General features: G+C 37.6%; 1 protein-coding gene across 1 annotated transcript in view; it reads right to left on the bottom strand.

The window, feature by feature from the left end:
- LOC117302252 (phosphatidylinositol 4,5-bisphosphate 3-kinase catalytic subunit alpha isoform-like) overlaps nucleotides 1-14,522 on the bottom strand; it is a 63,570-nt gene that overhangs the window by 33,632 nt on the left and 15,416 nt on the right. Inside the window, exons 5-7 of the mRNA XM_033786105.1 lie at nucleotides 2,375-2,622; nucleotides 1,681-1,914; nucleotides 17-208 (exon numbers count right to left, since the gene is read on the bottom strand). Of these exons, the coding sequence (XP_033641996.1) occupies nucleotides 17-208; nucleotides 1,681-1,914; nucleotides 2,375-2,622 (674 nt within the window). The remainder of the gene's footprint in view (nucleotides 1-16; nucleotides 209-1,680; nucleotides 1,915-2,374; nucleotides 2,623-14,522) is intronic.

The following is a 14,522-nucleotide window of genomic DNA, read 5'->3' on the forward strand; positions in this document are numbered from 1 at the left end:
CCGCCTTCTTTCTTACCTCTTTCTTGCCCCTCCGTTTACTCGTTGAGCAGATGGACACACAGAGTCTGGCACTCCTTGGAATATCTGGTATACGCAGCTCATACTTTAACCATTCATTCCAGCGGGGATTTGAACACGGAACATGTTCCGTCATCATTTGGGTGCAGAGTGATTCCGAGCCGTGGTAGATTCCTGATCGGACATATATCTAGAGTTGGGAAAAAGTCAAAGAAAAGCAACTTGGGTTAGGTTTACTATCTGGACATGTATAACTAGTAATGGGAAAAGTCAAAGGGAAGAAACTTGGTTCTAACTCTACGTCTATGTCTAGTTAGCTGGATATAGACTTAGAATTAGAAATTTGTAAGACAAACACAAAAAGTAGCTAAGCACAACACAACTTTCTCACTCAAATAATAAAAGACTTCAGCTGAAGTCTCTTATTATGCATCTGAAAGCACACAAATTTGTGCAGAAAAAGTGTTTTTTTCTTTCATTATTCTCTTGCAACTTGAGCCCAAAAGGTTTGTTATTTCATGCAAATGTTGGGATACACCCAGTGAGAATACTGGTCTTTGACAATTACCAAAGGTGTCCTGTGCTTTTAAGACTGTCGACTGATACATTTTGCATAGGAATTTGATGTGCATGGTAAATTGTTCAATAGGAAATTTATGGATGGGCAATTACCAAAGGTGTCCTGTGCTTTTAAGACTGTCGACTGATACATTTTGCATAGTAATTTGATGTGCATGGTAAATTGTTCAATAGGAAATTTATGGATGGGCACTTTAAACTTACAGGCAATTGCTGTGGATATTGACTTTGTTAGAACTAATGAAGAAAGACGCTGTAATCTAGCAAAAGAGATGCACAATTTTGTGAGCCTGTTGGTTATCTAAAATAACAGTTCAAGGTTTGAGCGTGAATGCAAATTATTCTTACTACCGGGAAAACACAACAGTATTTCTGGCGGAAGTACCAGGAAAGCAAGAAACACAAGCCGGTTTCCGGAACCTTTTCTGGAAATAAACATTTCAGTAACCTTTACCAGGATTTAGGATGTCAAGTGCAGGAAACAACGGTAAAAGTACAATCCTGGATTATTTGACTACCAGTAAAGCATACCCCAAAAACAGTTTTATTTGGCTTTGGAATCGTTTGATTGTCTTAATCTGATATATATGTTGCCATGAAACTTTAAATGGTGGTAGCCTTCTTGGGATTTTGCTGAAAATCTGGAGTGGTTATATTCACGCAGGTGGAATTTAACCAGTAATAGGTATAAACAATCTAAAAAATATTTCACGCAGAAACATTTCTCTAACTGATTTTTTCGAATCTGTCTTTCTAAAACCACTTTCCATAGAAGAGAATTGTTCTTTTTTCCTGCACTTAGCAAATTTATATCAAAAAAACAGCATTAGTATGTCCTCTGAAGGCGAGATTCCTTCATCAAATCTTATCTTTTCTTATAATGCAGGCAGACAGCTCTGTTGAGGTCACTGCCCCAGCATCACACCTCGGCCCAATTTCATAAAAACTGTAAACACAACAATTTGCTACATGTAGTGTAAGTACAGAAAAGTATTGTTTTTCAGAAACAGAATACCAGCCAAAATGACTATCATTAGTTTCACCAAACAAATCCAAGTTAATAGTACAAAGTTCTTGACATACCTTGTCTAATTCTTTGACGTTTACATACATTGCACAATTGATCTTCACCCTGAACGGGTCATGGACGTCCCACAGGCACTTGGCCTGCATGTTATCCCTAGGCAAAGCTGGAGGGCCGCGCCTCATGTAGGAGGGTATTGGGAAGGCAACCTCTGGCAGGCTGTTGAGGACACTGTCTCGGGACATCAACATCAGCTGTGGGGTTTTGTTGCGCAGAATGCATTGACGGATGTACTGGTGGTCAAAATTGGAACGAGAAAAGGTTTCTAGAAACTTATTTAACTAATAAATTTCAGGGAATGTACATACATGTAGGTACTTTACGATAGCAGTGAATTAACAAACTTTTTCAAGAGTTGTGGTGGCTCTAAAGAAAGACAAGAGCTGTAATATCTTCATTAATATGCAGTGATCGTCCGGAGAAAGGTTGATTATATAATTTTAATATTATTGTGTCAGTGCAACAATGTTGTATCTCCTAAACTTGTACAGTGTTGCGCAGTTTAAAAAAAATCAACAATGTTGCACTGATGCATATAAATGTACACAGCTTGAAATAGTCAAACACAAAGAACGTTGCGGTGTTTTCTATGTCCAAAGAAGGAAATCATCAGAGTCACTGAAAAGTTGCATTCCTGGTTACCGCAAACCTTATAATTCTCTAATGTAATTTCTAGTAAATACTGGTACCCACCTTAAACTGTGATATAGGGTAATCATCCATGATGTATTCATCACATCCACAGACTTTCAGAACGTACGTCCCTTTATATTCCTCGACACATCGTTGTTGCTGAGCCATCGACAGCGACATACTCTCGGTGCGTTTTCGTATCGTCTCTGCAATAATATCTTCTGGTTTGCAATCGTGGGCGATCTTACTGGTGTACTTTTTCTGCTGGCCGCTGGATGAGATGACCCATATACAAACTGTGACTCGACCTAGTGTAAGAAACAAAACCACAAGTACAATGTAAAAAAACTGAGCAATGCTATGAAACAAAATCTTTATAAATGGATCACTACTCACTATGTAGGATCTAACTCAAGACAGTGCTAAAAAATAGGTAGGTATGGTGTATCGTGGCCGCGAGGTCTAGTGTATTGTACTCAAGTTCTTAAGGCTGAATTGTCAGAGAGTGTGTGTTTAAGTGTTAATATTAAAGCAGCTTGTAGGTTTCATGCGCACTTTGGGTGAGATTGTACATAAATGGAAAAAGTGGTTTACAGTTTTCACTTCAGGTTGGATGACCTCTACATCCAGTCCACCAAATTTGTCTAAGCTGACTTTTGGCGGCCGGCTTTTGTCACCCAGACGTTCCAATGTGTAGCGTGCACAGACACGCTACGGTATGTTTCTTTTCACCGATACAAAGAGGGACAGAAGATATTGGCAATCATGGTGGATTTATTATGCAGGTTTACATCAATTTCAAAGGAAAATCCGCGGGTTTGATCCAAGCGAGGGCGCACTTCATCATTCCGGTGATGAGAATTTCACTACAGAGAAAAGCTGAAGGTGCAGAAAGACTAATCCTGTATCGGAAAAAATTTGTAACACACCGCAGGCCTGGACGCTTCCTTTTTGAAAACACTTACAAAAATAAACCTCGTGAACAAACACGTTTTCTTTTCTCCCAAAACAAAACCTCAAAAATTTGATATTTTTTAAAGCAAATTATTAAGCTTTTCTTAAGTTAAATTTGCATCAAGATAAATAATGTATTTTAGTTTTACCCAAACAGTATACTCAGTACTTTCATTAGTCCTGTGAACACACAAATTTGTGTATAGTTAATAAAATTGTAAATTTTTTTATTAGGAAAAAAGGTGACCTAAAATTTGATTTTGGGGCAAAAATTGGCCCAGTGATCAAACAAATAGCATGTCACTTCCAGTGTTCAAAGACGTTCTTGTGTTTGTACATCGCCACAGGCAACTCTTGAGGAACCAACGTGCATCACTGCAGCAATGTGAGCTAGGTCCCCGATTAATTGAAATCTTTATTACCCACCTGCGCTCTTGTTGACTGAGATAACATACATCGGAAAATTACTCTCCAGGGGAGAAAGATGCGAGGCAGGTTTCTATTTTATATGGGTCTTCGACGACGTGCGGGACCACAATTCCCGGGTTCCCTGTGTGCTCAAGATCTTAAGGAGAGTACGGAGGGTAAATATCCAGGGGTCTACTGGTCGAGATACAGGAGGTAATACTAGCCACACATTTTGGCCCAATTTCATGGTGCCACTAATACCAATAGCAATCAAATACATGTTTATGGTAGAACTAAATACTGCAGTTTTGTCATATAGGAGTATTTGGTAGCTTTTAAAGTAATCGCACAACATCAGTAAACAGTATTGTCCAAAGGCCCACACTTCGTGTTTCACAACCTAATATAAAATAACAACCCTGTGAAAATTTAGGCTCAATAGGTCATCCGAGTCAGGAGAAAATAACATAAAAACCCACCCTTGCTTACGCACGTTTCACTGTGTCGTGACATGTGTTAAAAATAAATCTGATATTCTCGATATCAAGAATTGATAATTGTTTTAATGTTTTCTCAAAAAGTAAAGCATTTCATGGAATAATATTTCAAGAGAAGTCTTTCACCATTACCTTCTGTAAATCCTGTAAGTTATTTGTAAATCTGTGAACATTTAATTTTTGTTCTGTTCAGAAAGTGTCCAATGGGTTTAAAGGCAGTGGACACTATTGGTAATTACTCAAAATAATTATTAGCATAAAACCTTTCTTGGTGATGAGTAATAGGGAGAGGTTGATGGTATAAAACATTGTGAGAAACGGCGTCCTCTGAAGTGCCATAGTTTTTGAGAAATCAGTAATTTTCCACAAATTTGATTTTAAGACCTCAGATTTAGAACTTGGGGTCTCAAAATCAACCATCTAAACGCACACACCTTCTTGTGACAAGAATGTTTTTTTCTTTCATTCATATCTCGCAAGTTCCATGACCGATTGAGCTCAAATTTTCACAGGTTTGTTATTTTATGCATAATGTTGAGACCCACCAACTGTGAAGGCTAGTCTTTGACGATTACCAGTAGTGTCCTCTGCCTTTAACTATAAATAACTTTTATTACAAATCATTTTTAGAGTAATGACCAAACGTATACCTTCTTTTCAATACCTTAAATTCTGTAAGCAATATGCCTCCTCACCTCACCTTGAATCTCTTTCAAGGTGTTATATTAAGGTTTCTTCATCTCATAAAATCATTCTCACCAAGATTCACAAAATTTGGTATTTCAGCGCCAGGAGTTTATAATCATAGAGACAAATTAAACAGAAATAAAAATAATAGTATAAGTTTTGAAAGATCAGAGTGACCGAGTCCACCTCCAAAAAGATTTAAGTTGAAAATCCTAAAGATAATTTTTTTCTTACAAGGAAAGAATTACCAGGGCAAAGGTTCTTTAACCATCTGGCACTGCAAGCCCAACACCCACCCCCCTTGAATATTTACTAACCCAGATATCCATTTAATTAACAAGCTCTTCCTCTCATCACTTTCCTCTCAAAGTCTTCCAGTCTCATTATCTTCATGTTACTAAGGCGACAGTGTGCTCTACCTACCCCCAGTCCCTTGATAATTTGACGTCCGCTCTTTTTCCTCTCTCTACTTTTGTCTTAATGGAAATGATAGACTGACTGCTACATTTTAATGGCAGTGATCAGCTTCATACATGTACTATACAGTAGCCTAGAGGGGGCTAACTTGAAAAATTTTATTACGGGAATAAAAGTGTAGCAACGAGTTCTTACACGGCCGTTTTAAAACAGGCAGAGTTGTTGCCGTGTGATAAAGGCCCGAGTCGAAAACAGACCATGGTCTCCGTTGCCCTGGTCTTGGCCTTGGTGCCCTTCAAAACTTTCCCATCGATTTTAAGATTTTCAAATTGAAGTGCCCTTTAAAACATAAGAATGGCCTTGCCCTCTCAAAGATGAAATTCCAGGCCTGCAACATGCAAACGTTCATCAAATATTGGTCAAATTTTAGAGACAGAGTAGAAAAAGGAAATTGATTGAAATATTCTGAGATTACTCTATTTAAAATACATCACAAGAGCAACTGACTGGGTTCATTTTTAAATTGCAACCCCAAACAAAGATACAGAAAAAATATGGAGACCACCAACATAGGACTAGACCGCTCAGTTGGGAGCACCAGCCTGTTAATGCAAAGGTCGCAGGTTCAAGCCCTACTCTATTTTCATTTGTTCAAAACATTTCTCTATTTCTTTGGTCAAAACCATTATGTTAGTGTAGAGTTAAAGAAACTACATGGCAATACATAAACCCCATTACCTTTGATCCAATTTAAAAAACGAGAGAGAGAGAGAGAGAGAGAGAGAAATAGCGAAAAAATCTCAAATAAGGAGGGCCCAACAAACTTGACTTTATTTCAGCCTTCAATGACTGTCAGTGGTCTGTTGCCATAGTACGCACAGCTCTCAATGGGTTTGCCAATCCCAGAAAAAAAAAATCAATTTGGTTGTAATTCATGACAGCAAATTAAATGATGGGGCTCGTTAGCCTGGTGTGCGAGAGACATTAGGGCCCTACGTCCTTGTGGAGAAAACAGTGTGAGGCCATTGGTATGGTATACAAACTTGAAAATTAAAGGGGAACTCCATAGACCATAACCTATGCTGCAACAAACCAGAAGATGCGTTGTGTGTTCGTCACAAATGATTTAACGTCCCTTTATGAAATGAGTCTTACAAACCAGAGGGTTGAAATGTATGTACTTTTCCCAAATACAATGGTGTACCATTCTTACTAGAGAGTTTTAATAAAAAGACTCTTCCGATAACCAATGATGTACGGTCCCTTTATGAAATGAGTCTTGAAAACTAGAGAATTGGAAATGACTGCACTCCTCCCCAAACCAATGATGCACGATGATCCCTTTATGAATTGAGTCTTGAAAACTAGAGGGTTGAAATGCATACTCTTCCCAAACAAATGATGTACAATCCCTTTATGAAATGAGTCTTGAAAACTAAGGGGGTTGGAATGAATACTCTTCCTAAATACAATGAAACGTGTCCTGCAAACTAGTGAATTGGACCCAAACTAGAGAACTCGACCCCAAACCAACCATGTACAACTAGTATCTTTAAAATGTAGGTTTCTTAAAAATAAGAGATGGAAATAAATGTTTACTTAGAAAACTATACTTTTCTTCTTGATTGCAGGTTCCAGACATGTTCTTTCAAGTACCTTACTACCAACCAGCTGTTTGGCCATCAACATTGATGCAGACGCTAACAACTAGTGACTGCTGTCTCTAGGAAGGTCTTAACCTTTCACAAGGTCGTCTTACTATTGTAATGTAAAGGCACTTGGAGTTGACTGGAGGCCAAGACAGAGAGAGAGAGAGAGAGTGGGGTGAAGACCAGAGTGTTTGTGGAACTGCAGCCAGGGACAGCCCATTCTGAACTTGCTTTACTGTGAATTTGGTCACCCCACTTTGAAATTATATCAGAACAGCCCATTATGAAATCGGACTTGGATCTAGCCCATTTTGAACTTGCTTGGTTTAATGTGACCTTTTACAAGGTTGCTTACTACTGTAAAGTAAAGGCACTTGGAGTTAACTGAAAGCCAAGAGAGAGAAAGTTGGGTTGAAGACCAGAGTGTTTGTTAAGGTAGCACTAGAGTAGGTTGCAATATGACATAAATCGGCCCTCTTTACGGGCTATTTGGAACACACAGTCGTGCGTTTTGTGCGAGAACGGAGTGCAGCATGCACACATTTCACAAAACCCATTGCCTGATAGGTTAGTAAACAGCGTGGCTGCATTAACATTTCGCTTGACGCGCCTGCAAATGCAATTTGACTGAAAAGATGGCGTCTATGCAACCTATCTGTTGTGTTTTTCTCACTCTACGTACGTATGCAAGAGTCTCCTTGGCAAAAACACTTTCTCTGTGAAATATCAGACGGAGAATGAAATTCTGACACGGATGAAAGTGATGCTGAAAAGAACTGGACAACAAAGATGGAACATCGTTTTGAAAACCACAGTGTTCCTCCGGGTGTTATTTGACGAACAGTCCATACATGGGATGGATATTTTTTACAAAGTTCATTGAAAGTACAGGAGCTTAAAATGAAATCTTACACGGGGTATACGATGCATGTCTGGAATACTTTATGGTTTATTTAAAACAAAAAAAGGAAAACATTTACACTCCATCGATCGAATTGCATTTTGAATTTACAATTAAAGACACTGGACACTATTGGTAATGGTTACAGACCAGACTCATCTCAACATTATGCACAAAATAACAAACCTGTGGAAAGTTAATCTCAATTGGTTGTCGAAATTGCTAGAAAATAATGGAAGAAAAAATGCCCTAGTTGCACAAGCTGTGTGCTTTCAAATGCTTGATCGAGACCTTGAAATCGAATTCTGAGGTCTCAAAATCAAGTTCAAATATTTTGTTGAAAAATTACTTCTTTCTGAAAAACTACGTTACTTTTGAGGGAGCTGTTTCTCACAATGTTTTATACTACATTGTATCAACAGCTCTCCATTACTCGTACCCGAGTAAGGTTTTATCCTAATAATTATTTTGAGTAATTGGCAATAGTGTCCAGTGCCTTTAAGATTACCTCAAAGGCCAGTACGCAATGTCAATGGGGAATGCGGTAAAAGCAGAGGAAACTATTGGTAACATTCAAAATTTGAAATTGGACCTGCTGCTGTGAGCTTAGACACCCAACTGTGAACTCTGGCGCCCTTATGTGAACTTGGATGCCCTATTGTGATGTTGATTACTGTGAATTTGTTTTAAAATTGGACAGCCCATTTTGAACTTGGACTTGAACAACCCATGTGGAACTTGCCTTACTGTGAATTTGGTTGCCCCACTTTGAAATTGGACAGACAGCCCATTTTGGACTTATATAGCCCATTTGAACTTGCCTTAATATTCTTGAATATTCTCTATCAGTTGTGTTCTGGATACACACTAAATATATTTAGAGTTAGAAAAGTGGGATGTTCAAATTGATTGTAATCAATTTGAACATCCCACTTTTCTATTGTCAGCAAATTCTATATTTCCAAATTCCGACTAACTGCATTGCAATCCCTTTTTAATTTACACAGGTCATCCAATAACTTCCGGAAGCATACTGACTGTAGAAAAAATATCCACCCTCAGAACTGCTTCTGTCTCGATCGATGGCCTAAATTTTTCAAATGAAAAAATGCCTGCAAGGTACAGAGAACTTTGATTCAAATCCGTCATAACAGAACATGACACCCTTTTACACCCACACAAAATGTGCTGTCTGAAAGGTTGATGGGCCAGTTAGAAATGTACCAGGTGTGTCTGGGAAGCCATGAGGGTTTGTAATGAATGGTACCACCATCAACACACAAGGGATTAATAGCTAGGATGTGACATTTCACATTCCTGATCTTGTGGTTTCATAAAAAGTGTTTCAATCTAGAAGAGTACTCAGTCCAATCCTCTAGTTTTGTAGGAAATATTAATAGAGGGTATATTGCAGGTCTGTATGTTTTCTTTTTTTAAGGGGCAAGGGCACCAAGGCATTTTCTCATCGGTAAAGGGCACCCTATAAGGAAATTGTTAATTTCTACTGGAGCATTTCAATGGCACCAAGGCAATGACCAGGGGCATGGAGGCAATCGCCTTTGTTGTCTCTGTGAAGTATCAGGCCTGATATTGTATGTCATTGGTTTTTGGCAAACTTTGTTAACTCTAATTGTCTAGTACTCCAGAAATACATCATAGAGGGATAAAACTAAATTTGTCAAAATTTTCACAATCTGAAAAATGTATCTGACAGTAACGCTTAGATTAAAATTTTTGGGGATAAAAACTAATATCTTTTTTCATAACCACATTACTTCAAAGTTAAATGTTTCTTTAAATTGCTTTATATTATTGAAAGCTGTTGTAGGATTCTATAACAACAAGTTTTATCTTAACAGTAATTACCAACTGCATATACCTTCCCTTTAAAATACATTAAACTTTCAAATAGGCTGTTTTAACAAGATAATTAGCAATTCTAAAGTATGTCTGTCTAAAACCCACAATCAGGTAAAATGAGAAGATGTTTGTGAAGCCCTGCTTAAGGCTTATAAGGTAGGTGGGTAAGCCCACTGCCGATTGTCTCACAAATATTATTCGCTCAGGCATCGCAAATGAGAATCAACTTTAATGCCGCGTAGACGGTTAATTACTAGACAGATTCAGGGCCAGAATTGGCTACGGATCCCTAGATTGACGCCAAACCACGCAGAATTACACCTTTCTACCAAAATAATTGTAAGAATTTGTCTGCAATTAAACGTCTGATTGTGCTGGAAGATTAAATTATTTAAAACCAAAATTTAAATGATTTTTTTTTGAAGTTTTAGGAGCTAAATGTTTTTAAAAAGACACACTCTTTTTCTCATAGAGAAATAATACCTGAACTTCAAAGGCCTGAATTTATTAAAGTATTGTTTTTGCAAATGTCAATGTCTTTTATTATGCTGCCAGTTTGTGAACATCATAGCAGTCCCAAAATGAACTTAATTTCATACTGTTTAGTTTGATTGAAATTAAATTTTGTAAATTAAATTTTTCTATTCCAAACATAGTCTCCCGCTGAAGGCTCCATTTGATATTAGAAACACCGTACAAAATGTAGAGATATTTTAAAATACAAAACAAAATAGTTGTCTAGCATCTCAATTTATGGAAACAAATATAAGGAAAAGAATACTGCTGTCAAAAATTGCCCTGTTCAACAAACAATCTTCAGTGTTTCAGGCCTGGAATTCCACACAGGCCACGGAGGCCATGGCCTACGTTGCCCCTGGTCTTGGCCTTGGTGCCCTTTAAAGGTTTCCCATTGACTTTAAGATGTCCCATGCCCTTTGCAAAATGAAAATGGCCTTGCCCTTTGCAATTTGTTTAAATATGAAATTCCAGGCCTTGTGTTTATTTTTTAATTAAGAGAAATGAAAACAATGTAATATAAAAACCTTTTTAAAAGCAAAAATACACAGTGTACGTATTTTATTCTTGCTTTTCAAAATGCATCTAAGAGTTTGTAACAGTTTTGAGAAAACGACATTTAAAACCCTAACCATCCCGAACCCATCAAAATCCAAAAACTGATCATGTCTACCATAATCCACCTGAGTTCAACAGAATGCTTAATTACCATATGGCTTGATTTTGTTAGAGTGAGGATGAATTGTATTAAATCCCTCCAGGGTGCTGGGGTTTTAAAGGTTACGTGGAACAATGTTTCTAACTTTTCAAATTGTATGTATTGGTATCTCTGTATGCTTTTCATGTTTTACAATACCTAGCACTGGGTTTATAACACTCCACGTTGTCCATGCGTATACATGCCTATGTACACTTGTGGCAAATGTGCATCTTGCAATCAGGGAGATTTTTGTTCAACAATCAGGGAAATATCTAGAAATTAACCTTCAAAATAATTTGGGCAAATTTTCCATTATCAGGGAGATTTTCAAATCTGTCCAATAGGAATATGGAAAGATTGGTTTATTTTCAGGTAACTTTCTGCAGAAAAAAGGAGAGTTGGCAGCTCGTCTATAATAGTTCAATATTGAACAATCATTTGACTCATAAAAATTGCTACTACAGGCCAGGACAAACTCGCTGACCACAGAGCCCATGGCCTCCGTTGCCCCTGGTCTTGGCCTTGGTGCCCTTTAAAGGTTTCTCATTGACTTTAAGATTTTCCAAAATGACAATGGCCTTCCCCTTTCAACATGCAAAGATGAAATTTTAGAATGACTGTTACTGGTCTAATTATTATCCCTTTAACTTTTTTTTTCTTTTTCAGGGAACTTTCTGCAGAATCAGGGAGAGTTGGCAGTTGGTTCAAGATTGCACAAATACTTTGTCTCATGAAAAAAGATACAAGCAATTATGTGTGCAGTAAATTACAAGTAGCTATTGAATTGACCGTTAGTTGCCTTTCTTATCCCCTTTAACGTATATTTGTGGGTTGGACTCTACAACGCCTTGGGTCTTCACGCAACGTCGTCTCAAAGAGTCCACAGAGTCACCTTATGAAATAACCATCGCATTGATTGAATTATACAAGTGATGTTACACAAATGTTTAGGTAAGAAATTGACTGCATCCGGGCGCGATGTTAATTAGCCAAGCGTCAGACAGGAATGTTTGGAGATGTTTTTTTTTGCCAGGGTATTAAAAGAAAATGGTATGAATTATTATGAGCATGTTGAATTCATAAAGCAAAAAATATTATTGCCTCAGTTTAAAGGGTGTTAGAGTGTTAAAGAGAGTTTAAAGGTTAGTATGAGTGCAAATATTTATGGTCACAGATTTGCACTTACATGAGCCCAATTTCATAAACTGTTTAGCAGAAATTCTGCTTGACAAATTGCTTTACTGAGCAAAGATTTTTTATGATTTTCCCTTTTTTTCTCAAAAACTTGAGGACTAAAGAAGCTGAAACTTGTACAGGTAAGTTATATTACATACACCTGTACATCTTCATTCAGAGTGAGTAGGGATTCATGATGACGGAATGGCCAAAAGCTTGACCTACAAAAGGTATCAAAGCCCTTTTTTAATAGACAAGATAAAAACAGGCTCTATCTGGTTCAAATGGGTCAAATATGTAATTGGAACAGTGCAATCATCAAAGAACAAAATGATTAATTTAAAAACTGGTTATTAGGTTAACACCAGTGCCAATCCTCCAGAGAAATGCTTCCTTCTGAATTACCGGCAAAGGCAAGAAATTGCTAGGAATTGAGTAGGCTCAGCACGTACACGTACATGTACGTTGAGCGTGCACAAAACCCTTGATAGTTTGTTAAACTAAAACAAAAACCACGGACACGCTTTATATAAACTAAATTTGTTCACAGGTTCATTGCATGTAGAGCATGTTTGATATTTGGCCATGGGAAAAAGTAGGAAAACGTCATTCGAGTACAAGGGCCTCTACATGGGGTTTGTAATGTTGTTTTGGTTGAACAAAGAAACATTCATAAATACCCCAGACAGTTTCGCTACTCCTATTGGTGGAGAGCGCGTCATATGGGGGTGTTTAAATGGTTGATAATGACCAGCTGGAGCTGTTTATAACCGGCTGGCTTCCGGAAAAAAATACTTCAAACCTCAAATTTTCAATTGTCAAAGTGTCTATAATTGTATTTTTTGAAAAGTTTTTTTAACAAAAGGGCATTTATGAATGGGAATAAAAGAGTAGTGATCATTCTTAAACGTCTGTTTAAAACCTTGCAGGATCATTGAAGTGCGATAAAGGCCCTCACCTTCGGCGCGGGCCTTATCACACGGCAACGACCATGCCGGTTTTAAACGACCGTTAAAGAACTCGTCGCTACCCTTTAATTCCCTTATTTAAAACTGTACACCCAACATCCTCTCAAACAAGACCAATAATTTCTTGCATGTCTGGAATAGGACATTTGTCTTGATAAAATAACACCTTTACATATTATAAGAAAATGAACAAGTCTAGAGGAAAAGTTTTTAAGCACAACACTTTTTTCGCCTGGTAATACAAAACTTGGCGATCTCCATTGAGGCGCTCTATTTAGCCACATCATGTATATAAGATAGCTTGAAATCGTCTTCAAATGCCACTTTCGCATTTGACATTACCTATTAAAAGCGAATAAATGCAACATCAACTACACATTGTAAATTGAATGTTGAAGAGTTTTTACAGTCTACAACAGAACATGTAGTTGGTGCTGTCTCCTGTCACCACTATCCTCGACGGAGCGACAATTTCCGATCCGCAAAGATCGAATGACAAATTTTTTCCCGCAGGAAAGTGGAAGTGTAGACATTCAACCTTTGAAAGCTTGGAAGAAGACAGATGGTGTTTCATTATCAACCCTGCAGATAGTTTGTGGACTTTATTTTCTTACGGAATCAACGACTCCACACTTTATTGATTGAAGGAAGGTTCCCTGTAAACAGAGAATGGCTATGGAGCTGCAAAATGTATATGAACAGTGAAACTTGTTTGTTTTATCTTGGCGGATGTATTGCTTTCTATGTGTTATTGTAGAAGTGATACACTGAGGACCAAGAGAACTGTTTTTTTTTGAAGCATCAAGTTTTTTTCTAAAATAAAAAAACCTGTGTTTGTGATTCATCTATACATGTATACGTTGAGAATTGCTTTCTCATGTTTAATAATAATTTTAAAGGCACTGGACACCTTTGGTAGTTGTCAAAGATAAGTATTCTCACTTGGTGTACGTATCTCAACATAGAGTCATAAAATAAAAATCTGTGAACATTTTTACTCAATTGGTTATCGAAGTTGCAAGAGAATGATGAAAGAAAAAAAAACCCTGTTGCACAACTTTGTGTGCTTTATTCAGATGTATACTAAAAAGCTAAAGGCCTGAAGCCTTTAAACATTTGCGTGAGAAATGACCTCTTTCTCAAAAACGTTGTTACTTCAGAGGGAGCCGTTTCTCTCAATGTTTTATACTATCAACAGCTCCCCATTGCTTGTTACCAAGTGAGTGTTTATGCTAAAAGTTATTTTGAGCAATTACCAATAATATCTTGACATTTTGACTGTACTCTTTCTGTGCAAACTCCTCATCATTAGCTGTGTCTCAGATCAATGCACAGGGGATAATACTTTGAATTAATCTGGGGGAAATCTGTGCTGGGTGACACAATGTATTGACCTCAAAGTGCTGGGCAAAAATTAGTTCTTGGCAGGCCCACCCACCAACGCCCACCGTGGCTACAACATTGATTGTGTTTAG

This window comes from Asterias rubens, chromosome 18, assembly GCF_902459465.1.
Source record: "Asterias rubens chromosome 18, eAstRub1.3, whole genome shotgun sequence".
NCBI lineage: Eukaryota > Metazoa > Echinodermata > Asteroidea > Forcipulatida > Asteriidae > Asterias > Asterias rubens.